The sequence below is a fragment of the Megalops cyprinoides genome, chromosome 14, assembly GCF_013368585.1.
Source record: "Megalops cyprinoides isolate fMegCyp1 chromosome 14, fMegCyp1.pri, whole genome shotgun sequence".
NCBI lineage: Eukaryota > Metazoa > Chordata > Actinopteri > Elopiformes > Megalopidae > Megalops > Megalops cyprinoides.
The window spans coordinates 30,460,050-30,487,878 of NC_050596.1; the positions used below are offsets into that span (position 1 = coordinate 30,460,050).

Consider the following 27,829-nt stretch of genomic DNA (forward strand, 5'->3'; position numbering starts at 1 on the left):
AATTATGTGCGTTAATATCTAAATATGAAATTCCTAAGTTACAGAACCCAATTTAACACCATCTTGATGTTTCATGAGGTAAAACATCGAATCCCTTCAAGAGGTGATAGCTGAGTTCTGTGTGTTCCAGCTCAACAGGTAAAGTGCATCTCATTCGTGGAGCAGACAGAAAACTCCAGTGTGATTAGGTCTGAGGTCTTTGTGCATTTTGTGGACAAATCCTGTGTGGTGAGATAAATTTGTGAGAAAAATAAGCTTTTGTTTTTGTTTTTTTTTTTTTTTGCATTGTGTCTGGCTGCAGAATTTTACAGTTGTCTTAACTGGTTTCGTCATTGTGACAGAGGTACGGCATTGCATCCAGCAACAGCCTCTTGCAAGGATGGCATTTCATATGTAATGTCGGTAACCATCACTTCTACCAGCAAACCTGCAACTAGCAAACCTCTTAATGTTTTTTTATGAAAACATTAAGAGCCTATGTGTCCCTTTAACAGGCCAAAAGAAAAACAAACTTATTGTCAGAAAAAAATCTGCCTTCAGTCAGAGGAGCGAAAACTGCTGTTTCGAGCATGTGCTGTTTTATAGTAGATGGCAGTGGTTGTTGGGGAAAATGTCCACGCTCTGCATTTCACTGTTTTTACCCTGCACTTCAGAAGGTCCAGCAGATCTGCTCTTCCCTCAGTGTCCACACGTGCGTTCTTTGTGCTTTCTCTGGATCTTTGTGGATATCAAAACTCTTCATGATCAGGAAAATGATCCTCCTCTAAGACTTCACAAAACGTGGGTTCGTAGGTCCAGCTGGGTCTTCGTTCAAAAAGTTCGAGCGACGATCTCTTAAAGAATCCACACTGTGATGGAGGAAACACAGCTTGTAGTTCATCATCGACACATGAAACTGTTAATATACTGTGCATCATCATCCAAATGCCAAGTGTCTTCTTTGCAATAAACAATGAACTACGTTTTATAGAGGTATGTCACACCACTGAAGTCCTCACGGCATTCAGCTACATAGTGCTTTTTTCTGCAGAGAACTGACGGATGGTTACTAGACCAGGCAAATGATTCCAGTAGGAACTGAACACAAGCAGTTTAGTGACAAGAATCAGCCCATCCAGACTCATCATACTGCCTGCAGTCTACAGTTCATCTAGCCCTGTAGCAACCCTCATCAGCACTGCAATGGCGTCTGCTTGCATTATGCGTCCTGGTAAACTTACTCCACACATGAATAACTGCAAAACAGTGTCAGAGTGCAATTTATCTTTTACTGGCATCTATGCCCTTTTTTTCCTAATGACAGAACTCAGACTGAAGTAGCCTCTGCTGGTCACTTTATTCACCCCTTTTAAAATTTCATTAAACCTCAATCAAATCCCCACTCAAGTCTCCTGGATCGCTGTGAAATGGCTACAGTCTTCCCTAAAGCAGCTTTTAATGTAAAAATCATGAGCAGGGACACTTACCTTCTGCAGACACCAGATAAGCCCCCCGAGGACTGCAAATCCGAACACTATGCTGGCCGTGAGAACAACTAACCTGTTCTTCATCTGGATGTAGTGGCCCTCAAGACAAGCCTGTGGCGTTTGGAGATCACCACAAATAACAGCGTTAAAAAGTGATGCCACGAGTTGCTCTTATACTGTTTACTGCCTTCAAGCAACAAAACAGGGCCCATTCAGACTGTAATGTACCCATTCAGACTGTAGTGTACCCATTCAGACTGTAGTGTACACATTCAGACTGTAATGTACCCATTGAGACTGTAATGTACCCCAGAACAATGTAAGAATTTCATGTCTGCGCTGTGTAAAACACACTGCTTGTTTTACGCAGCTGATTTTAATACACTAAAACTGCTCAAATAAAGTGTTTTCAGAAGCAGACAGTGTGTGCAAAAGTTAAGTTCTTTCTGATACACTTGTTTCTGCCCAGCACTTGGTAAACATGTGTGTGTGTTTCCTGTTTGTTGTACCTGGAGACACTACAATGTTTTAGTTTTGCCTGAGAATTGCCAGGGGACTACCCGGCCAAGCTAACAACTCCAGTGAGTATAAGATGTATAATGCTTGCTGTTGGCCTATTCAGCCCAGCTAGGCTTGTCATTTTGCCAATTTTGGTTTTCAGTGTAACTAGCACTGGATCAATGTAACTGGAACTGTATCAAGGCTGATCAAGAGCAGTCCAAAGGCCTCAGCTTCCACTATGGGTCTTACTGAAAGCTGTGGACATACAGGGACAGTGCAGTGTACAACATGCCACCTTCAGCTCACTCCCTGTGTGGGCCCCTTCAGATAACACTTACTGTTGCAAAGGGGGACTGCGTTAGATCCAGGATATACGGGTCCTCTCGGAGTGATGTCCCAGCCACACTCTCTATCGCCATTATGGGCTGCCTCCCCTGAGAGACAAGATTCATGTCATGCTCACTCATATCATGCACAGAGATTAAACGCGAAACTGACTGTGTTCATGGGCACATTCGGATCCCGAAGCGGACCCTCAACTTCTGCTCCCCCTCCCCCCAGCCCCTTACCGGGCTGATCTGCAGCACCGTGGGGTTGAGCTCCACCTCAATCCAAACGGTGGCCTCCGTCCCGATGTCCAGGTCCCCAAAGTGACACGTCACGTGCGCACACAGCTCATCTCCATCTATGCAGTACTGAGGAAGGCAAAGGACACCCGACTCATTTGGATTCATTGGCAAATACGCAGCCAAGCTTGTGGTAACGGCTGGTCTGTCTGATGGATATGATCATATCTGCCCGAAGACAGCGCTTACCATCCGTCGTCTGGTCCTATTTGAGAAAACAAACAGCACATCCTCAAAGTAGCCGGGTGTTGGCACGTCGCAGTCGTTGATAAGCTCGTTATTGAAATTTTGAATTGAACAGTTCCCAACAGAAGTCTGCAAGAGAACACACACACAAGCACACACGCACGCACACACGTACGCACGCACGCACACACAAATCATCAGAAATGTTAGGAGCACCATTTAAATTTGAACAACTAACAAACGAGCATTTTGTAGCTGGATGAAAACAAAGTAGATCTGTTTTTTTACTATCAAGTATATAAACCAATGCTTGGGAAACATTTAATTTACATTTTATTCAGGATTGCCATCTTATATGACAGCTTACATTAAAAACAAGCATTAAATGTATTATGTAACCAACAGTCTTCCATACCTGCACATCCAAAATATTGAGCAATCTGTACGGATATGGTGTTAGCGTTTCTGGAATATCCATTTCAGCTTTGACACCTAGAGCTTTGCTGGGCCCGATATTCACAACCTGCAAACACAGAAGGCAAATTCATTCTATGGCCAGCTCAGACGGCACTTTACACATCGCTCCGCAATTTCAGTAAACGGTATTTGCAACCATGATGCTTTGCACTTCTAAGAGCCATTGAAACTAGAGCCCTGCACTGAAACTGGTCCCAGTTGGATACTTGCAGCTGTAGGACAAATTTACTCTGCTGTAGGTGGGAAGGTGAATATTGAATAAGTTGGAGGGAATCACAGAGTGGATATTATCGTTATGAACATCAACAATAATAATATTTAATAAATAATAATAAACTTAGTTATTTCCCTTCAGCTGTGCTATGTTCATGATAATCACAATATATTTTATTGCATATTCAATGAAAAGGATGCATGCTGATACCTTAAGCAACTCATTTTCTTATGTTCTAACTCATTATCTCATGTTGTTGTCATGTTTTCATTTCGTTTGTCTTTCATAAACTGTCAGTAAGATGCTTATTGATATTATGAATTCACTACATTTTTCCTGAAAATGTAAGACACGGGTTATGGGCATGAATGAAGAACCGCAAACTGAGAAGCGGAGAGAGATTACACTGAGATAACAGTAGCATATTGTGATTCCAGCCAGGGTGTTTGTCTAAATATGTTGAGACATGAATAATTCTTTGATATGGATAGTAAGTATAGGAATACTAATAATGGCAGCACTTAATTTTGTACTATTTATCAGGAAAGTACATTAACCTACTGCTAAATATATAAGACACTGTAATGAAACATGAGTAATTACTTGGTAACACAAATACAGTTGATAATATATGTACAGGGAAACTACCTTTTAACTGATACTTATCTCAAGTAATTCCTCTGAAACTGTAGGGTAATCATATGGTAAGCTCATCACACTCAGTGGTAATTACTGAGTGTTTACATAAAACAGTAAGAAGCTTTGTGCTTGATTTAATAATGATAATAACAGGGAATGCGTTGCTGTGGGCAGGCACGGGGAATTTTTCGAAGGCTTGTTCAGGCTTACCCTGTAGGTGAAATTGAACTTCTCCGTGAAGCAGTCGTCGTTCTTCTGTTTTTCAGGATCACGATTCACTGCTCCGCTACTGTCCCACTCTGGAAACCGCGCCGCCCACGCTGCGTTTTCTAGCATGAACGTGGGCGGAGAAACAAACCTGCGGGTAAGGGTGGCACACAGGTAGCGTACAGGTTACGGAGCGGGTCTCGCACACCAGAGGCTGCAAACTTATTTCCATGTAAAAGTGCATGGCGTCGCTGGTTCCATGTAGTGAAGAGGAAATTCCGCAACCACACACAGAAGTCACGGAGCAAAGGAGACAGAACTGCTATGGTGGACACAGCTGATGTAGCCTCAAACAATACGGCAAAATACTCCTCTTTTTGGCAACATCATCTTAAAATGCTTCTGCTCTGCTCACTAAAGTTGTTTGGCAGTATCTTTTAGGGGCACGAGGGATCAAAATTCATACCGGAGCATTATACCGAGCGCCGTTTAGATTGTCTCTTGAGTCACAAATAAAAGCCATTCACTCCATATTTACGGGCCGAAATGTTTCCTTGTTTTTTTTCTGAAATACTTCCCGTTTTTGCATGCAGAAATGAAGAGTTGCAGATCTAATGGAATCAAGAATGGAAGCCCATGGTGTGCAGCGCCACAGACGCCCTACCCCTCTGGGGTAGAGTTTCGGGCAGCTGGCTTCTAATAGTGTCATCCTTTTGTTCCCACACAGTGAGATCGTCAAATTTACACAACTGGCAACTATGGCACTTTGCAGCTACATATTTTTCTCAATTCGAGTACATAGCAACACTACTTTTCACTAAAATGTAAAACATTAAGCTAATCAATAACCATTCACATACAATTAGCCACTTATCATGGTGCTGCAGCTAGAAAATTCAGATGACCATGTAGTTAATTAATAATGTAGTTAATTAGTAACTGTTAAAAACAAATCTTTTTTATCAGGCTGGCAGAAATAATGACATCCTTTCCTTTGGAATACTTTTTTTGAGGTGACATTTAAAGTTAAACAATTACTTTCAGCATTTGCATAATCTCTTCTTTTGTCACTTGATTGATTTTGTAATGCTTGGTGTTGAATTTAGAATAGGAGAGTGTTAAAGAGCTCATAAGTACGTGTGTCACTATACGGTTGAATACCAATGTACATTTTGCAAATGCATAAAATATTTTTGGAAAGTTGCAATTTTGCAGGTGTGAAAAAGTTTATAATGGATTGTAATCATTATGCTTGAATGCTCTATTGAATTATGTTGTTTTTCTAGTTCAGAGTTAAGAACACCTAATAGCTCAACAAATCCAATCGGCTAATTTTGTTCTGGATAGAACTACATTAGCAAATCAAAGACAGGGTATCGACATTATATTTGTAGGATTAAAAAGCTTACCCATGGACAGTTAGTTTGGCACCATATCTCAACGGTAACGTTACACTGGCAAAGTTATCATAGAGAAGGTCTTCATTTTCATAGCTCTGACTGAAAAAGAAAGCATGACAAAAATTAACACACAAATATGCACATCACTTTAATATGGAGGAGCAAAGCTATACAAAGCTTAACATGCATATTCTAACACAAAGATCAGCTGAGGCCTTAGCTTAAATGAGGTAACTGAAAAAAAATCTAGTGAATGCCTTTTTTGAACACACAACACACACTCATTTAAAATGAAATCCTTCTCTGAATTTATCTTCAAAAATCAGTGGCTCTCAAGGTGTGGTCAGTGGACCTCTGGTTTTCTGCAAAGGTCTTCCAAGTAGGCCACTAGCAGATACAGATTTATTTTTGAATCAGATATAAGGTCATACAAATTTAATATATTGTTCAAAATATTTTTTTCTCTGAAAACTGAAGCAAGCAAACAAGGGGAAAAAGGATCTCCTTGTAAAAACACCAATTGAGATAGTTGACCATAAACCTGTAATCCGTTTCACTGTCCTAGGCATTGTGAAAACTCTGGTGTAGGCTTTAACAGTGTTTAACATGTTATAATAGTAATTGTTATTACTAAAATCGTGAAAAATAAAACACATATTATTGTGCACTGCATACTACTGGTGGGCGTCAATAACAGAAAATAATCTTGGCTTGTCAGCACTGCTCAAACTGAAGACAAAACCTAAAACAGCTGTGTCTTTGAAAAAAAAGCAATTTGGTTCAAAAATACTAAATAAATTCACTCCCAATACAGACTGAGACTGCCGCTGTCAGGTGTGCAGTTTACAGGATACGAGGGCACGCGTGAGATGATGTATAAGGACATAAAAAGCATTTCCTCCAGGTGTTTTCTATAGACTGCAGTTCCCAGCATTGGTAATAAGTAAATTATTAATAGCAAATCACTATATAGCCTTCACATCTGTTTTTCATCTTTCATTCTGGTTGTTCAAAATGCTGGCATGCGCATCAAGACACCGTGTCTTTGCTAATGCACACCCTAATACACACTCCATGGTCAGTCATTTTTGTTGATAAAGTTTTTGTGGGCATTAAAACCTTCAAAGAGATCAGAAAATGCTGCATTTACCATGAAATTGACAGGCTGTTTGTTAATAATGAGGGAGGACCCGTGTTTAACCTGAAAACATACTTAATAGTAATTCTGACTGGATGCAGCCATGTTGTTGTTTGAGAAAGAGAGTTATGATAGTGAAACCTTAGCATAACCACACTCCAGGTGTATCCTTAAGCCAATCAAAGGCCAAAAATAGCTTCACAGAAGAGGACATGAAGCATGCTGTACTTTTATCCTGTCACGACAGTTAAGGAAATCCTCAAGGAAAACTGGAAAATATTCTCCACTAGTGAGAGCTAAACTCTGGTATGTACTGAATTTTCACCAGCAAGAAATAAATTGCAACTGGTGATCACACATTTAGAATAAACAGGAGTGCATGGTAACTTAGGAAAAATTTTCCTTGGGAATTCTGGGAAAGATGCCTTTTGTGCCACAAGGCAGCAGTAAATAAAGTCAAATTAATATTTACAGCAAATGATTTGCAACTGGTTCAATCATGGTGGAGTCCCAAGAAGAGCTTGGGCAGTCTGATAAGAGCAGTTTTAAATTGAATGTCACAGTGAGAGAGTACTCACAGTGCCACAGAAAGTAATTAAGTGTGACCAAAGATGGCACCTGCAGGTCTTGAGTGAAATGACTCAACTCACTGAACAGTATGTTTACACGCACCCTACACCATTGGGTACCAGACATATAACATACCATAGCTGACAACATAGCTGTTGTCTCCCATGAACCCAATAAAATGTTGACTTTTCTGCTTAAGTAACTGACTGCAGAGAGTCCACCTCATTACTGAAGCAGTTACAGATGGACCTTTATACTCTCTCCCAGCTGACAGTGCCACAGGAAATGGCAGTGTAATATCCTGTATAGAGCAGGAGGAGGGTGTTTACCAGGTCGTGTTGAGTGTGATGTGGAGATCCCCAGGATTGCTGCTCTGGTTCACATCCAGGAGAAAGGTGACAGCGTGCTGAGGCAGAGAGAGAGTGAGAGAGAAAATGGCCTGAGTTTTGAGTTACATCACAGCGCCAACTAGCATCTGTAAAGTAGGTTTCAAGCAGACTGTGATCTCTCCACCGGCAAGCTGCAAGAGAAGTAGCTCTGTTTAAATCAATGGAGTTTTGTAGTTTTAGTTTTGGTATAGGCGAGTCAATAAGTCAAAATCTGTCTTAGAATGTCTTTCAAAGAAGAAAACAAAGGCATTTTATAATGATATGACAAATATTTTTTGCTTCATAATACTAATTATTACAACCTCATAATACTAATTATTAGATTGAAGAAACATTGTTACAATTTTATTCAGTCTAGAAGGCTTCCGCATGTTCCTAAAAATTTAAACAGAAGGAATGTCAAGGAGCACCTAGCAAGTGGTCCATACCAATGGGTGACTTTCACTGGGTTTAGGAAAACTAGTCACATGCACCAAGTTAATTTCCGCATAGCTGTACATAGCTGCAATGTTATTCCTACAATTGTAGGAATTCATCTGTATTTTTGCAGATGAACCCACAAGCCCATCCTGATATCATGTGAGCTACATGATTCTGATATGAAAACACAATGTGACAACCACCACTACTATGCTGAAGGCAAACTTTGGTTTGGGAGATGAATAATCCTAAAACAGACAATAGTTTGTGAGCCATCCCCAGACAAATGCCAAGTCAGACAGCTCGGTCATGAAGCTGCCATATTGTGAGAAAGGAGCATACCTTTGCCAGAGAGTTGATGAACAGATATCCAACACTGCAGTTGAGTCTCATCGTGTCCACATCTTCCTCTGTAAGCTCACAGCTCACGTGCTTCTCTTCCTGAAATAACACCCGTCAGACATGTTTTGCATGCAATCACATCCCTACCTAGTCCGTCTCTGGAGAAATGCACATCCAGCACAGGGATAGCATGATTCCAGTCAGGGGTGCACTGTGAGGCTGCTTACCGCGTCCTCCACCTTGATGAAGTACAGGTTGCTGGGGAACCTCACTTGCAGGGTGGTGAGGAAGGCGTCGTCCCCATCGTTCACCAGCGTCACGTGCAGCTTGATGGTCTTCCCCTCCCCCAGGGCGAAGTACGCCATGCCATTGTAGGACCTACGAATAGAGCTGGGTCTGCACCACTTCTGTTATGATTGACGGCACTTGGACTTAAAAAAAACCTCCCAGATTCTGCAAATCGTTTTTTTTTTTTTTTTTTTTTTAAAAAGGACATTTGACTTCCTTTGCAAAATGGCTCAGAAGGCCTCAGCGGGAACAGCAGGGAGCAACAGCCACTCTTAGACACAGCCACGTCTGTAATCTCCTGGCTGTCTCACAGAGCATCAGTCACAGTGCACCTTCGGGGAGGAAAGCTGGCATCTAGACAAGATCCAACGGGTTGAGAAGAGACAGGCTTTCAAGGTAACCCCCGTGGAAAGAACATAAAATGCAAACTCTGCCGCAGAACGATTGTTTTCACATCTAAAAGGCAGCAATGCCAATGAACCAAAGGGCTGCTTTCTTGGTGGCGTTGCCTTCAAGAGGGACCGTGAACCTGTGTTCACTACTGCCAGTATTTCCATGGCACCAGGATGGCAGGCTCACCAGCCTGGTGTTTCTCAGCTCAGAGCACCAGGTGCGCATCTGGGAGAGTGACAAGACTGCAGTATTCCTTTGCTCTCTCTCTGTCTCTCTCTCACACACACACACACACACGCACACGCACACACACACGCACACACACACGCACACACACACGCACCCACGCCTTACGAATAATCAGATCTGGCATAACAAGCAAAGCGAAGAAGGGGATTCAATAATTAGTTTACATTAAATGCATGCCCACATGCATGCACACACACACACACACACAATACACACAACAGAAGCAAACTCAAATGACACTTCATATTCCAAGGGGAAAATGCTGGGTCCTACATTTCCAATGTGGCATTTATCCAGACATTTTTTTCTTGTAAGTGTGAAATAATAGGATCAGAATGATAAAAAAGACAAGAAAATTTCTTAGATCAACTACTATTTTACAAATTAAAATAAAATCAAAAAAGAAACGAAAACTATTCAACCAGAGCCTGAGCCTGACAAAAATCTGACTCAGGCGAGAAGAAATGCACCTGGTATTGTCCTTCCCCGAAACACAGCCTGAAAGCAACAAATAAACAACCATGCGTACACAGAAAAGAGGCGTCAGCTTCTGGTGTGTCTGTGTGCTATTCTGTCATCATGATGCACACTGCAACCACCACACCCTTCCACACCGACTCCCCTTCCTTCCACACTGATCAGCGAGGTGTCATAACCACAGTCCCATCGCACAGACGGTGGCTCCGTGACACATAGAGAAGGGTCACAGAGAGCTCACTGGAAGAGGTTCACTCAGGTACACCTCTTCCATGGTTATCGCTAGCCGGAATTCAAAATCAGACTGAACAACAAAAGACCTCCCATCTTCCATCTGGTGTTCCGGAACACGGGAGGTCTTCTAACTGGTGTTCATTCCGATGTTAAATTCTCCATGATAAATTATCTTGAGCATTAAGTAGGTGACAAGTATCTGGTCACTTGTAGTGATCGGCTCTTATCTTTTGCCTTTTATCCTTTATCTGTCCTTTTCCTATTTACCCTTTCCCTCCTGGGTGCACTTCACAGAGATCTCTGCATTTCACTTGTTCACTATGTGTGTTAACATGAACAGAAGAAGGAGAGGGGACTGAAAAAGCGGTACGTACTGTGGCAATTCTAGACGTGCGAAAACCTGCAGGTTCGTAGAACAGTTGACCCAGGCACAGTAGCGGGCAAACTCCGTCTGTGGGTAAGTAGAAAAAGCATAAAGTGTGATAACTGCCAGAATAAACACAGGTACAGAGATGCAATAATTCAGGAGTCAAATGTTTATTTTGTCTACGGATGACGGTTTCCATTTAGCATTACTTCAAACAGTGACTTTACCAGTCACTCAGTAACATCCAAGTCATGCTTCAATTGCTCCCCAACCTCAGTTAAGTCCAGACACAGCCAGGTGTTACATTCTACAACACTGTGGGGATCTCCTTCAATAAATCACTTTAATGCCATTCTAATCAAGGGGTGGGGCATTTGGCTGGTGTTAATGTCTTCCACAGCAAATGCCAAAGCTGCCAGAGAACAGTCTGAAAGATTGTGATCAGCGTGCATCCCTAAGCAACGGTATCTGCAGTCATTGTGACACCAGCAGAGCGGCGTGCACACGCACCCTGTTGACCACCCCGATGCTGTCCTCCTCCCGCTGCTGCAGTACGGGCTTCAGGGCGGGGAACCTCTGGGAGACCTCCTCGCCCACACTGTGCTCCCCCAGCTCATACTGCATCTCAAACTGGATCGGGGTGAAGATATCGCGCACGTCCCGCTGCCAGGGGAGGCCACGCAAACACATGAGCAATAAGCATTGGTCTAGGCTGTGTCAACTGGCACATTAAAATTTACTGCAAAGCCTGTATTCATGTTGTTTTTCTCTCAGAGATAATTCTTGTGTCAGGAAATAGTAGCCTTATTAACATGATGATGATAATGATGATGGTGATGATAATAATAATAATAATAATAATAATAATAATAATAATCATCATCATTGTCATCATGAGAAGCAGCATCACCACCACAATAAAATGTTACTATCATGTTACCTTTTGTATAATGATTGCAATAACAGTCGTGCTGAACAAATTAAAGGCCTATTAGATGAAAGGTATTTTTAGCCTTCGCGGCTCCAGCTCTCAGACCCTGGTTTCTGTCACCATGGTTAGAGTTAATGGCGGAAATGTTCTGGTAGAGCAGGTCCCAACCGCGGGGTCAAGCCGGACCCGCTCCCCTGGGCCGCATTTGGATGGCGGAGCGATGTTTGACCCGCACAATGTTACCGCGTCCCGGTAAAACAGCTGGACTTTGGCCACGGTCGCAGTCCCAAGGACCCGCTTACACTTCCAGCACGGGGTGGACGTGGCTGGCTGCAACAGCCCAAGGCTCGCCCTTCACACCGACCAAGGTCGTCAGAACCGGGAAACCGTGCGCAGCTGGGATCAGTCCGGCGGTGGGCCGACCCAGACAAAATCACAACAGTTTTCAAAGAATCTAAACAGAGAGTCCAAGCACAAGCATTTGCAATTCACGACTTGGACCTAATCGCCATTATTCCTTCTGAACAGTTGCTAAATGTTTTTCAGAGATAACCTGACCACAGTTACATTATCTGCTGCACCACAAAAGTAAAAATGCACACTAAGATGCTCTGTGGTTCTGGACTGCTCCCTCCAGCTCTTTACTGAAAGGAGCAAGAGTAATTCTACAGTGCAATAAGCAGTGTGATATGATTCATATGCATTTAGTCATAATTAGGGAACAGAGTGTTCTGTGAGTGCAGTGCTGCCTCTTCCCCCCTCACCGTGTTTTCTAAAAAAAGCTCCTCTTTATTAGTCATGCTTCAAGGGCTCCATGCATTTTGGGTTCGGTTTCAGACCAGTTCGGCAGCAGCGGTGTCGCGCAACATGCAAAACCGTCACGAGTGCTCATCGGCAGTGAGATTACTGCGCACTGAGGCCTGTCACAGCTAGAGAAGTGAGGAGGCGTTTCCACATACGTGCATGAGGACGAGAGGAAGAGGAAGAGGCCAACATAGGGAGAACACACACACACAATCTCACACACACGCACACACACGAACACTCCCAATCTCACACACATACATACACACACAATCTCACACACACGCACACACACGAACACTCCCAATCTCACACGCACCCACACACACACACTCGCAATCTCACACCCACACACACACACACACACACACACACACACACACGGACACTCCCAATCTCACACACATACACACACTCCCACTCACACACACACACACACTCCCACTCACACACACACACACACTCCCACTCACACACACACACACACACACTCCCACTCACACACACACACACACACACTCCCACTCACACACACACTCCCACTCACACACACACTCCCAATCTCACACCCACACTCCCACTCACACACACACACACACACACACACACACTCCCACTCACACACACACACACACACACACTCCCAATCTCACACCCACACACACCCACACACACACACACACACCCTGATCTGTCATGTCTCCTTCAGAAAAAGTGATTTGCTTTTCTGAACTTCTCCGTTTTTGCTTGTTAGCCTTAGCCTGTATGAGCTTGCGCTTTATGAATTAACCTTATGAATCAGCCCACCACTCCCACCCCCCACCCGCCCTGACCCCCAGGGTAGGCGCGTTCTTGCGGGCCACTCACCCGCATGAAGGCTTTGTGGGTGACACAGGTGAGCTCCCTGGGTTTGGTCTTGACGTGTCCTGTTGTGGTGTTGGAGGTTTCGTTCCCCAGGAAGTAAAAACGAGAGGTGCTCTCTATGTGGTGTACATCCGTGGTCAGGTTATACAGCAGTGCTGTTTGGGGGGGGGGGGGGGGGGGGGGGTCACAAAAGTCACCTGATTACTGGGAATTGCTAATTGAAGTGCTGCTGCCCCCATCACTCTAGGCTAGAGAAAACTGATTATTCATGAATGAGTTTGTCAGGACTTGCATAAGTGTAAGTAGAAGTAGAAGCATAAATATAAGAAACACTGAAAATGTATGTAGTGAGAAAAGTTACGGCTTAAATTAGTGTCAGGATGAAAAAGAAAAGCTTCTAAATGAACTTGGCTTGAAACTGATCACGCTCTACCAAATGCAATTTCCACCATACCATTAAAGAAGTCCTGCTTTCATAATGAATCAGTGAATATGAGGACTTATAGCTTCAATGATGGCAGAGACAGATCTTTGAATGTGATACCCAGGGAGGTGAATATCTGGTATAGCTTGTTATGGCCCTCCTGGAACAATCTTCACACTAAACTCAAACTTGGTTTCTGTAACTACATTTAAATTATTAACAAATACGCTTACTGAATGCTGCACATGCTTTAAATAGTTTCTGACCTTTAATCACTATGTCATCTCTGTATGTGATATAATGTTTGTTTGTTGTAATTTATGTGTACGTATGTTTTGTTCTTTTTTAATTATGTCAGCTGCCTTATTGGCCTTTCTTGGCTAGGTCTTACTTGTGAAAAAGATTATAAGCTCAGTGTGACTTCCTCATAAAAAGTAAAGGTTGATGATGATTTACAACACTTCTGTGATGAGCTTCTTCAGTGCACCGCTGCATTAGCATCTGAATGTAGCTTTACCCTGTGTCAGTCTTTAATAGCCATGTAGCCCTCGCTAACTCCCCGGTAACAGTGTCAAGGGCAGGGAAAGCTACAAATGCTAAATCCGCTATCCTGCTTAAATGAACCGTAAACCACCCAAATAAACGCCCCGAGACGTCGACAGCATAGCGGCGCATCTCCGAGTTTAATAAAATCGCGGAAATTTAAGATTAATGCCCCCTTTATTGCTTCTGTCAAAGAGATGAAAAGATCTGTCAAAAGATCTGATCAAAACGGCAACGCGCCATAATAAGCAAGCTGTAAGCCCTCCAAAAAACCCTGACACAAACACAGGTAGCGGTGGATCTCAGTGTTTAATACAATCACTGAAATTTAAGTTTAATGCCCATTTTACAGATGGTTACACTTTTGTACATGCAGGGAAAAGATAACAAACCTACATAAAATGTAAGTACCGTTACCGTTTCGCACTCTCTGTAGTTTTGCACTGCTCTCTGAACAGATGCATAGCGATATCGATCCAAACTATTCAAGGGGTGGCACGAGATAAAAGGCCAGAAATGTTCTGCTTCTAATGACACTGCAAATCTAATGATATTTCTATCAAGAGAACGAAACAGCACATTTCTGCTTGAGTCGTTTTACATCCTCTTGGGTGAGGAAACAAACTGAAGAAGCTTTAACTGTTTGCATGGGCTGATTTAATCCTAGGTTTAAATACTCAGCAATAGGTCAGCAATACAACATTGACTCCTTAAGAGTTCTGTGCCTTAAAATATGGAGTTTGACATTTGAAATAGTTAAAAAAAACAGTGCACAACCTGTATATATGCAATTGTATTACACCACATCTTAACAGCCCGTCTTACCCACACTGACTTAGACAGCTTATATGGCAAGTGGCTGTATATTTATTGATGCAATTTCGGGTTAAGTAGCTCACTCACAGGTATGACAGCATTCCATCTATGACCAAACCCAGACTGTGCTCCTTACCACAATGCCACACTGCTGAAATGTAGAATCGCCGCTACAGAGAACAGGGTGGTGATAATGATGGTGCTTTACCTATCCTTCCGGAGATCCTTCGGCTCTGGACCATGAAGCACACTACGGCGTCGATACAGACGGCGGGCTGGCCGTTCTCCGAGCAGAGCAGCTGGCTGCGATTCACATTGGGAGGGAGGAATATGAAGGGCTCCACGATGACCACCGCCCTCGTCCTATTGGAGGAGAGGAGACCGAGTGACACCTACGGCACGGTCACTGTCTAAAGTAAAAGCTAACGCTCGCTTTTACATCTGCACTCGTGAAGGCTTGCATAACAACCTCTGCTTGCGTCCAATCAGAAGTAAGGGGACCACATCAGTCAATCACCTTCCTCACAGAGCTCAGAGAGGGCCCCACTCACATACTCTTAACCCCTAAAAAGTTAGGGTTCACTGTTACATTTTTAACCACATAACAAAATCAGATTAGAGGAATTGTGCATGCAGTTTCATTGACAGGCATCAAACTTCATTGAGTTGAGGACCCTTTCAAGCACAAGAACCCCTACACAGAAATATTAGTCAAGCTGGATTCTGGGTTCAGGAGCTGAGGAACTCTCTGAATTTTAGGACAGAGGCGAATGGCATATCTCCACTTCCCACTGCAGACTCACCTCAGAACCACGACTGAATCTGAGAGGAAGGCCCCCACTGCCACATCTGTGGACAGAGGCACATTTCTGGATGTCACTGCATGGACGACATCACTTACTTTCCACTCTCTCTCCTATCAGCTATGCAAGAGGTCCCTAGCAGGTTATTAATTGGCACAAAATCTGGCAACCATACTGTATACTCATATGCCTTTGTCCTTGTTCACTAGGAGGTTATTCATTGGCATGAACACTGGCAACCACACAGTATACTCATATGCATTTTCCTTGTTCTTTTTTCCATATGTCTTGCAACCAAAAATGCAAAGTTGTGCCAGTGTGTCAAGTTCTCACACCACAGTAAAAAGGGCATAACACAACTATCAACAGATTCTTTTAGAAAACGTAATAAATAGTATTCCAGCAACCATTTTCATCTTCAGTCTTTGGACCACTGGGGATGCAGAAAGCACTGATATGTCACAGCATGTTGTAATTCCAACTTCTCCACAGTGTCAGAATGTTCGTTACCTGGGTAATCGTTGCCATCGATGTCGATACCTCCAGATACAGACTGCCCGAACATCTTGAAGGGGTTACCCAAAATAGTTCCAGTGATGCGCTGGCCAAAACAAACACAGGCAGGTCACTTTTAATGGACCTTTAATGCTCAGAAAAAAACTATTTTTCTTCTCATCCACTTTACTTTACATGTCAGTTTTCAGACAGTTATCTGAATGATGTAATTATTTCTATATTTGGAAGTAAAGCTTCTTCGCTAAAGATTTCTGTAAATGCAGGTTTGTTACATTTTTCTGTTTAAATGGCTCCTTGGGAGCACAGAAAAAGGCAGCCCACAGAATCAGTACTCTGCAGCCCGTCAGACTTCTGTTTTCCATCACTGTCTACCTGCAGAACTGTCTCCAGTGTGAGAGAAACAAGGAGTCAACTGTCACAGGTCAGGTGGGAGGCGCTGGGAGGGAGACAGCCCGGAGAACTGGGACGGAGACAGACTCAGAAGTTGGGAATGAGATGGTGGGGGCCGGGAAGGGGATAGAGGGAGCTTTGGGAAGGGGGTAAAGGGGGGATTTGGGAAGGAGACAGAAGGATAAGCTGGCAATGGGATGGTGGAGGGCTGGGAAGGGGACAGAAGGGGGAGATGGGAAGGGTACAAATAAGGAGACATATTATTGCCTGGCAGAGGTTAGAAGCGCTAAGAACGGGACAGGAGAAGGCATTTGACTCCCATTGTCCTCTCGGCAGAAACAGCAGGGGGTGCACCTGAGAGAAGGTCTGAGTGATGCCCTTCTTCCTCCCGTTGTAGATGTAAATGGCCCCGCGCAGATCGTCCTCCTGGGGGGCCCCGATGGCCACATCTGTAACACATTCACAGCTGGGGGTCACAGACATAGGAGGAAATAAAAGCTCCATCTGCGAAACACGGCACGATGCAGGACTTCCCTGTAAATGACACCCAGAAAGGTGTGTGGACCCTCCCAAACTGCCACACCTGTCCTATCACACACCTGTGACCTCCATCACGCGGTGACTATGTGATCCTCTGCTCATAAATTTTCCAAGTCTTACTGCAAAGCACTCCACAACAGATTCCTGTTAAAGAAGCATTGTATTTACTCAAATTTGAATGCCTCAAATTTGATTTGATTGATTGATTAGTTAACTGGCTGCTTGACTAGTTGATAGTTTGTTGATTGATTGAGTTGTTAATTCATTTATTGGTTTGTCAATAGGTTGATTGATTGGCTGTTATTTGATAGTTCAGTGATTGATTGATCTTTTAATTGACTAATTGGTTTACTGATTGGTTGACTGATTGCTTCATTTATTGGTTGACCGACCGATGAGCCTTGTCAACAGGCCTGTGTTTGTGTTTGTGTGTTCGTGTGTTTTGCCTCTTTACACCCTCAGCCCCTCACCACAAAGCCCTCACCCCAGGCCTCCCAGTAACCGCTCCCGAGAGAAACACCCCAGCCACCCTGCATCCTGCGATAGCCGCAACAGCCCAACAGAAGAATTGCGGCTGTGTGCCTCGCTCTACAGCTGGGAACATCCTGTCACTTCACCCACTTCCTGCCCTGGAAGCCTCACATTTCTGTACGTGCACAACCCGCCACCCCCCAACCCGCCACCCCACCCCTGCCCCCAAATCTGTGATACTCTCACAGTACCGGAATCTGCCAGCTCTACATTCCTGCATCTGTCACGCTTTTATATGAAGGAATCAAGAGCCCGTCAATCACTGCACGCTACACATCCGTCAAAGAGTAAAACCTGCTCGATTTTCAGGTGGCTGTACCTGGGTAGCCGTCATCGTCCAGGTCGTCCAGATCTGTGATGCTCTCTCCAAAGCGCGCCGCGTAGGACTGAGTCCCCACCAATACGAACTTCGCCTCCTCCATTTTCGCCTGGAAGATAAACAGTCATAGGATTGTTCTTTTTTTCATCAGCATGACCAAATGCTTGTAAAATGTGTCATATATGAATAAAAGCATAGCAGATTAGCAGATGTAGAGGGGAAAAAAGACTCATTGTTTGTGTAATTTAGAGTCTTCTGGTGCAGAGCTTCCTGCCCTCCACATTCCAATGGAAACGGTGGTGTTGGGACATAGGCAGTGGATGGGTTTGCGTTGTCTTCTGCTATATATGTATAGAATCAGCAGGCAAAGCTTGCTCACCGGATGATTTTATTGGTCACTACTAAGCACTCACACAAAAATGTCAGGCCACAAAATAAGCTGCCCAGCTGAGCAATGTCTGAAGGATAACACGACAGGACTGCAATGCTACCTTCCCACTACTAGGCTGAGTAGACTTTGAAAACAATGTTCTGGTCTTCAGTGTTTTTCCCCGTACCTTTTTTTTCTCCTTATAAGCACTTTATCGCTGGAAAAAACTTCCATATGGCTGACTCTACTTTAAACAGTAGCTGTGCTGCTGTTTACCTTGTACCAGTTTGCATTACAGTTTCACATTCACCAAATTTTTTAACTTTAGGGATGTCGTAGCAACATCTGAGCTACACTGTATGTACACTATTCATGTAAACATATGTTCATAATATATAATGTTACATATTACATAATATATAATGCATGTCAAAAATGACACAAGACCACCCTATAAATTGGTGCACCCCTGTGGCAATGACCATGACACCAATGATACTTGAGGCTACTTTTAGCACAAGGCTAGCATGCTGCTAAAAGCATAAAATAAACGCTCACTAAAGCCATGATCAATCCTAGCATCAGAAGGGTGCTAGCTATGTGCTAGCACCTGATTGTGCAGAGGAAACCAGAGTAGCGTATAAACTATCTGCACTCTCTATCTGCAAACTGCATCGTGCATCACATTGGCAACATTCAAATAAGTGCGTCTAGTTATTTATGAAAATTCACACCCACAGAAGGCAGCCTTGAGTTTTGCATATGGACACACCCTTTGACTCGTGCGTGTTAAACGTGGAGGAAGTCCTTGAAGAGAAAAACTGCTGAGCTTGAACATACAGACAACATGTGAGAATTCCCGTATCCAGCCCATAGAGATGACACCATTAACCTTTTTATACAGCACATTCAGCTTCATGACACTGGGGCCACAATATGACCTGTACTGTGTCACAACGATGAAGGTTTTCAATCATTCAGGCTCGAAAATATTAGTAATCGGCAATGTTTGAAGCACACGGACAATTTTTAAATGACATGCTACTGACCTACTGTATGTTTGCACAAAGATGGACAGCCAAGACTATGCATTTTAACTCACATGCAAAGTTATTCAATAAAAACATGGTTGGAAATGAAAACACAACTTCATATTCGCCTGAAGTGCAGAATGCTATTAAAATCCACCCACTTTCAGGCACACTGTGATCCATTCTCTTAAATTCAACATCTGGAGCATAACATCGCATAACAATTCACAATATCACCGAGGGATCATTTCAGACCCTTCTACCCACTGACAGATCAAAAGACTGTCAAACTGCCAACAGCTGTCAAACTCACACTCGTATCGCATTAACACATGTACCATAGAACACGTTTAGAAAAGAAGGAAATGCAACTATGCAAATGTGTTCAGGCTCCAACAACCACTTGCTTGGATACCGCATCCAGATAATTTGGAGTTATAGTTCAGTTCCGTTCAGTTCCAAACCACTCTGTCTCTCCCACATCTTCCTCCATAGCAGTTTATTTGTAACAGTTTGGAAACAACTCTGCAACTGGTAACTGTGTAACAGAATGGACCTTCTGTATGTGAAACAAGAGCGCTGTTTTCAGAAACTTCCGTAACTGCTGGCCATGTAGCAGAATGGCAGCATTGCACGTGTAACAACTACACTGTAAAAGCTCTGAAAACGCCCCAGAACTTCTGAACCTGCTACACAATTGCACTTATGTTTTGCGGAACACCTGTGCTGTAGCCACTCTGAGAAAGTTCTGGAACTGCTGCCTGTAACACAGTAGCGTTAGAGGGAAATGTGTGCTGCAGCAGCAGTGAATAGGCCTGGACTCACATTTCCCCGGTTTATGTACACATGCACACGGCCTTCCTCTCGTACTGTGCTGTACATTGGAGCCCCCACCAGCAGGTCAGATAGCCCATCGGAATTCAGGTCAACCGCACAGACGGTCGCCCCGAAATACGCGCCCAGCTGCACAGGGGAAAGGATGCATCATGTTATTTTTACACAAGAAACAAACATCATTAAAAATAAACAATGAAACATCATTAAAAATAAAAAACAGAAGCTCTCTACTGTGAATGCTTCTCACCTGGGTCCCCCTGGCCAGAAAGATGATTTTGAGTTTGTCGCCTGTAATCTCAAATATGTGTGCCTAGACCAGGAAGAAGAACCAATAAAATTCATAAAATTCACAAGGATTACATACAGTTTCATTTTACTTTAAGATCCAAGACACCCCACTATCTGTTGACCTACAGACACTGCTCTTGGTTTTTAAACAGTAAACACCTGGACTCTGATTGGTCCCTGAGGTGGATGCAACATATCAATGGAACATCATAACTGAATGCAACTTTTTAGTCATGAGTGAGTGATTTCTGATTGACCAATACAATTACTGATGTAAAATAAAGGATGTGACCCTTTTGCTCCTGAATTTTGAAGTTTTGGTGTCAAGGTATTCTCACTCCTTTCTGAGCAGAGGAAAAACAGGTTAGGTGTGGGGCGCATTAAAACCAAAGCACTATATTGGACTGTTTTGCTAGATTGTTACAACTGTAACAGCTGGTCCAACAAATCTTTGACATTAACATTTCTATTAAATTGGAAATAAGTTCCAAACCAGTATATCTGATGCATGCAGGAACTTCAGAATATCCGTTAAAGCAAGAAAAGTGAATTCACTCTTTTCTAGCCAATGGTTCATTTTGATACCAGTAAATTTAAAGGCAGACCTATTTTGCAAAGCCCTTCTACTGAATTGTAAATGCGAGTGTCTCAGCTTTGCTGCGTGCTGACAGCATTCAGAGCAAGCCACCAGTACAGCATTTTCCTTTCTCTTCCATTTTTCTTTTTCGGGACAAATGGCATGAAATGAAAAGCAGCAAAGGCCCAGCGTGTTCAATGCAATGGCGGCCCTCTCTAATGTCTCCACAGGGGATCAGGAATTGCAGGAATGGGAATTAACTCTTACTTTACCAGTCTGCCCACTCTGCGGAGCCCCGCCCACCAGCTCCACACTGTCTGGCCGACGGAAGTGACCAGCACCAACAGAGTACCCTGTCAGGGAGGGGAGGCAACATCACAAAATTAAATTTTAGTCCGCTCCGATTACATTACATAGGGGTGGTGCAAACAAATATTTCGGCAACTGTGTTTCATGGAGGGTAAAAAAAAAAATGTACATTTTGCAGGTTGGCAGCCATAATTCAGATCAAACCAAAAACTGAACATGCAGACTGAATTATTTTTAGACAAAGAAGCTTTTTTTAAAAAAAAAATAAAAAAGACACTGCTCCAATCATGCAGATTCAGTGAAATGCTGGCAATCAGTTATTTTTACCACAGCAGGAAGTGGTTTCCCAGTTTGATAAGACAGCGCTAACTGTTCAAAGGTTACGAATGCACAGGGAAAATGTACTTACCTAGATAACCTCCGAACAAAATTTCATTGTTTTCATCCAAGAAGGTCAATAAGTTGTTCTTTGACGTGTCATAGACCAAAAGGCTGCCGGTCCAGTAGGAAGTCCCAGGAGCGCCCATCACAATCAAGTTCTGTCACACACAAAGAGGGCGGTTAGAGGCGATGTGAAAACCGTCGCACGCCGATCAAACAGCCCCGTCGGACCAGTAAACACAGCGGAGTGATGGCGAGACACACCTCGATCAGGAAGCTGGATATTCCAGCCTGGCAGGCCCCAGTGTCGTCCACATACTTCCGAACGTCGTCTGCCAACAAAGCGAAACACCGAAACACGAATTCATCACCGAGACGAAACGGCACGTAACAGTACGATTTATTTTATTTATGTCATTTCCGGATGAAAGTGGGTGGGTCGCACCAACAGCAGGTTCTTAAGATGTGTTCTGAAAATCTTAACTTCCAGTCATACCGTTGTAGCATGGAATGAAACGCTTGAACGTGATCAAATCCGCCTCCAGTCTGTAGCATACACCTTGCGGCATCTTATATTCCTGATTCAGCATGGAGTAGTAGATGTTTTTCCAACGATGTCCACATGCCTGCAACAGAGGTAAAAAGAATGTGAAACCAACTGCAAGGATTATGACAAACACCATTTCATCCCCAGACAGGAGCAATCAGCCGGCAACTGAAGATTGAAAACGTAGTGGGCCACTTTAGCACATTTTCTCTGAAGGATGCAGCTTAACACAGCAACAAAGGTGGTTTAAATACAGGGGGTGCTCACCATTTTCAGGGAATATGTTCCTCACACCTCTTAAAATGGGGAAGTCTGAATACTGTAGCATACCAATAACAGACTTACAGCACCAGTAAAAAGTTTGGACACACCTGATTAAGATAATGGGAAACAAGACTTAGGCTTAAATGCTTGAAGTTTGTTTCTTAGACAAATACAAATTGTTAATGCCTATGTATGAATTTCTTTCCAAAATCTAAGAATCTAATTAATTAATTTATGACACTTTTTTGGATAATTCTATTTGTTCTGTTTCACAGTTCTGCTGTTTTCACTATTATTCTAAAATGTGGAAAATAGTAAAGGTAAAGAAAGAAAACTTTTGACTGGTGCTATATGCACAAAGGGGTTCCTTATTAACACAAAAACAAATTCAATGTAATGTAATAAAATCATTAATAGTATATTAATATGTGTATGTACATAATTATGCAATGAATACATGCTATGTAAATATATGTAAAAGGGCAGATTAGACTCTATAGCCCTTGGGGATAGAATGAAGCCAAATGCAAGGAGTGATGTACAGATCTGATATTCAAATCCGAGAACGATGAATCGACGAACTGCACAGGTATGGAGACTGGAATACATACCAGCACAGGCCCATCAGGCATCTGCCGGGAGAGGCTCACTCCCAGCCACTGATTATCTGTTTCAGCGTGGCAGTACTTCCCACATTTCTTGTCTGTCATGATACCTGCAACACCAATGGAACATGCACTTTGTCATTCACAAGACCAAGAGGTAGGACTAAACGCAAATTCACAGGAACGAAATCTGCCGAGGGCAGCGGGGTGGCGTAGCCGTAAGAAGAAGGGCTCCTGACCCAAAAGGTCGCTAGGTTGATTCCCAGGCGGCCCACTCATGTTGTAATCTCACACACTAGTACATAACCCACATTGCCTCAGGAAATACCCAGCTGTATAAACGGACACCATGCCATAATTGTCAGCTGTGCAAGATAACCAGTAAGAAAAAAACACTCCCGATGCAGAACAGTTTGAGCCATTCCAGGTCAATCAGTACTGGTTACTGACAGGCAACTTCTACTCAGCACACTGATCTGCTTCCTGAAAACCTGAAATCCCACAAACCGCTGTGCATTGGGAGTGTTATTTCCATCCCTGGGGATATAACAAAGAATAAGGACAGCCAGCATTGCTGTAACAACGCAAAACACAGCAAAACACACATGCTGTCATCTGTGCAGATATTTGGTTGTGCCTGTCCAAAGCCATTATTTTACCATCGGGGAACTCAAACACTGACTATAGTATCCACTTACTCATTGAACTCCTGACCAAGCATTGAAAACCTCACTGTGTCTCATAAGTAACACATCAAAGAGGTAGGACCTAATGAAAGGTCAATCAAAGGAGGAGCACCTGTACTGAATACTGAAAGAAATAGTCCATGCTGGCAGACATAACCAGCAAGCTACAGCCACAAGACAGCAGTACTCAGGACCGAGTGACATCTCCCAAAAAAGGCAGTCATATTGGTAACATCTTATAACACCGTGGGTCTGATTGTAAGGACAAGGAATACTGAAAAGAAGGTAACTTCATTTAAATTGCTTAAGAACTGAAGCCACAGACATTGTGAGTAAGGGGTAACACAGAGCAGAGAAGGGCTCTGCCAGGGACACCTGGAAGGTCTTACTGAAACTGAAAAGGTGCAGTTGGTAAAAATTCATAATTAAGTTTCATAATTCTTGAAACTTTGTAGAGTGTTTGTTGCCTTTTAAGATGGCAGAGTTTGCACAAGTTAGTGATCATTTTCCACTTGACATTAACTGGATATCTAACCATATATTTTATTATATATTGTCATATATTACCATATATAGCTCAAAGTTTTTAATCATATGGATTTTGTCTGAATTCATAACCAAATGAAATCATGTCTATTCTCCACCTATAATTGTGTGGAATCATTTTTCAGATCTATTGCTGAATCTTTACTGAATGTTTCGTTGAAATGGATTTCGCTGAAATTTACACTGTTTCTGACTGACAGGGTGGAGCTTCTGCCCTTGTTATATTTCTGGGTTGACTGCGTGTTTTTTTAAGGTGTGACTTCTAAATGGGCACACAAGCCTGAGGTTAGGAAACTTATGTAAAGAAACTATAAAGAAATCTAATCTAATGATGATGAAAGTCCAATAAGTGTATATACAGTATGTCAGTACTCCGGTCCCCTAGCTGTTGTTTTGGTGTTCTCCCTGTCTGTCAATGTGGTCCATGTGCTTTTGTTTACTGTTCCCAGCCCTGCCCCGCTCTCCGCCCTGTCCCCACCCACCTGATTTCCCGATCACCTCCACCTGCCTGCCTGCCCACTTGCTTCCCATCTCCCCGTCAGCCCAGCCCTATGTTTACCCTGCTTGTCTCAGTCTTGTTGCCAGTTTGTCTCAGTTTCATCTGTTTCGTAATCGCATGATTATTCATCGTGTTGGTCCGGTCTGGTCCGGTCCGGTCCTGTCTATCGCCTGACCTCCGACTTCATCCCTGTCTGCTGCCCTGCTTTGGTTGCCTGTTCTGCCTGCCTGCCCGGTTTGACCCTGCCTGTTCCTGTTTTTGATCCCTCTTCCTCATTGGCCCTTCCTCGGACTGCCTTTCTGATTTTTGACCCTGCCTGTTCTGCCATTACGAACCTGTCCTGCGACTTCAATAAAACCGCTTGGAACCTGAGTACGTCTGGTCTGCATTTGAGTCCGTGCCTGTGCCCTGACAATATACATACAGTACATACAGTAAGCGTCACTGCAGGGAATGCATCCGTGTTTCTTTCTATTGCATTCCAGTGCCCTATTGCCATTCCTCTCCTTTAATAAATAAATGAATGGAACGTGATTAACAATTCCATGCAGCATGTAATCTCAATATGAACCTTGTACAGTAGGTAGGGGTGTCTATCATTAAACATGTAAGCCTTTTTTTCCCCTGACATTTTAATGTTGCCTCTTAAAATTCAGTCAGTTTAAACACATGTTCTCGATCCTACTTCATGCCTATCTGTCAGCAGAGCAATTTATAGAACTTATATTCTTTTAGGTTGTTCATTTATACAGCTGGAAGTTTGCAGAGACAATTCTGTTGAGTACTTTTCATATGGGTACAACAGGACCCCATCTGGGAACAGAACAAGCAACCTTTTGGTTCCACTAAAGTCCTGTCCAAACAAACATGTACCATGCAATGTTCAACCCACTGTGCTGAAACCCATGTGCCATTTCAGTATGTAGCCAGTTAATTTCATATTGCATTCTTCAATTCGGTAAACGAGCCAGAGAGGTCAGGAGATGGCTCTGAGAAAACCAAAAAACCAAATCTGATCTTCAAGACTGTTATACTCAAATGCACTGACTGTCAAATTGATTCATCTCAGTCAGTCTCACAATACAGCATTGTATATGAAAAATTACCAATGGTTTTAATCTGTAATAGAGTCGAGAGATTTATGACATGCCATGTCTCTATCCCTAGCGAACACAATGAAAATGCTGTATTCGACAACCTTTACTCTTAAAGTAAAAAAATTAAGCTGAATTTTAACTGTGGGCAAAATTGTTTGTAACTGTTTTTAAAAGGAACATCACTACTATGCAACAATTCCAGACACTTATGAGTTGTTACTGGTTTGATTGGTACATCTTCCACAGTGGTTATCTGAGTAATGACATGAATCTGCTTCTTTTAAATTTCTTTCTTTTATTTCTTTCTGCATTCAACACACACTTCAGATTACAGGCATGACTGTTCACAGTATTGAAGACTGGCAGTCACACACAGGATTTCAGCACACCTGTGTACCAGTCACCTGCATGCAAATTTAGAATTGCAAAAGCCAAGACCCACATTATTACCGTAAATGGTTAAGGGTATATAGCCTTAGACTGAACCTTGAGAGAATAACATCTTCATATTGTCATTTATGCATGGTTGCTGTCCCTGTGCTGAGATATTCTTCACCCCCAACTGAGCTAAATAATATATTGCTGCCATATAACATTTCACCTACAAACCAGAGTCTCCTGGAATTATTTGTTTTTAAAGGACAAACAGCTTAGATATTGACTATGGTACTTTTCCAGGCAAAGAGGCAGACAAGCCTCTTACTAAAATTTTGGAATGCTGCCACAGAGAAACAAACACCTGAATGAAAGCGAACATTAAAAGCAAGCATATTAGTTATTCGGAGCGTTGAGCTGCAGGTTTGAAAAGCTTCGGTCAGTACTAACCTATGTCAATCTCTTCACAGTGTGTGGCCTTGGTTATATTGCACTTAAAAATTCTGCCAGGGCTGCTGGTGGACTTGTCGAAGCTGGAGTTTGCGAGTGGCGCTCCTGCCAGCACCCTAAAACAAACAAAAAAAGTGCTTCTCAGCTTTGCAAAATGATGTATTTCGCAACATAGTTGCAGGTCAACCATTATGGCACACAATTCCAGCTAAATTTCAATCGTGTCTTTTAGCAGTACAATGCATACTCATATGGGTGGACAAGGAAACTTCTTAAGACATAAAATCAAACCATACTTGCTGAGCACGCTTCTCGAGCTGTGGGTAAACTGAGCTTTGCGCTCTGCCTGATAAGCCCGCAGTTTTACTGTGCTCTTCAACTGAATGTGCAATTTGATAAAAGTCTTACTTAAAGCCAAATCATCAGAAGGATACCGTCCACATCACCCACAAAAAAAAAACAAAAAAACAACACTCACACACGTTGCATTGTATTGCTGTAGTGTCGTTCAGTTTCAATGTGAAATAAATACGTACCACGTATCTGCTCCGTGCTTGTGAAGCAAAACTGAATATCCAAACAATGAACCACTGGGTCCAGTGAAATTAAGAGAATGACCAACATCCAAATTGTAGCTCTCGGTGTAACTGAACGCATAAATGAAACACATGAACGCACGCTTCAACGCGCTTAAGGGCCACTTATGTTCCCACGGCTTGTGTCGGTCCATATCTCTGAAAACGTAACTTTTTCAAGTTGCAAGACTTAGAAACGTGGAGCGCACAGTGTACAATGTGCAATGAAAACAACCTGATAAATAAAATTCACTCTATCACGACCACAACTTGTTTTATATTACAAACGCTAAACGGACAGTCCCAATTCGCGACCTGCGCTCCGCTG

At 42.9% G+C, this 27,829-nt stretch overlaps 1 protein-coding gene across 1 annotated transcript; it reads right to left on the bottom strand.

Moving 5' to 3' along the window:
* Positions 1 to 27,829, bottom strand: itga4 (integrin alpha 4). Its single transcript, XM_036544781.1, has 28 exons — positions 27,463 to 27,829; positions 26,927 to 27,042; positions 23,280 to 23,383; positions 22,354 to 22,483; positions 22,122 to 22,189; positions 21,886 to 22,015; positions 21,435 to 21,520; positions 20,550 to 20,612; positions 20,291 to 20,428; positions 18,065 to 18,173; positions 17,029 to 17,123; positions 16,279 to 16,369; positions 15,769 to 15,814; positions 15,174 to 15,328; positions 13,186 to 13,337; positions 11,094 to 11,246; positions 10,591 to 10,667; positions 8,803 to 8,953; positions 8,576 to 8,674; positions 7,754 to 7,830; positions 5,726 to 5,815; positions 4,320 to 4,467; positions 3,195 to 3,302; positions 2,783 to 2,908; positions 2,537 to 2,662; positions 2,306 to 2,401; positions 1,467 to 1,577; positions 1 to 848 (listed from the first exon to the last, which is right to left on the bottom strand). The coding sequence occupies exons 1-28, from the start codon at positions 27,654 to 27,656 to the stop codon at positions 729 to 731; spliced, it is 3,159 nt and encodes a 1,052-aa protein (XP_036400674.1). The 5' UTR covers positions 27,657 to 27,829; the 3' UTR covers positions 1 to 728.

Coding starts and splice junctions, on each gene's coding strand:
- itga4 (XM_036544781.1), bottom strand. CDS start 27,656: ATGGACCGACACAAGCCGTGGGAACATAAGTGGCCCTTAAGCGCGTTG. Junction 5,816..7,753: donor ATCACACTCAACACGACCTG/GTAAACACCCTC, acceptor TTTCTTTTTCAG/TCAGAGCTATGAAAATGAAG. Junction 3,303..4,319: donor AGTTCAATTTCACCTACAGG/GTAAGCCTGAAC, acceptor CTGTGTTTGCAG/GTTGTGAATATCGGGCCCAG.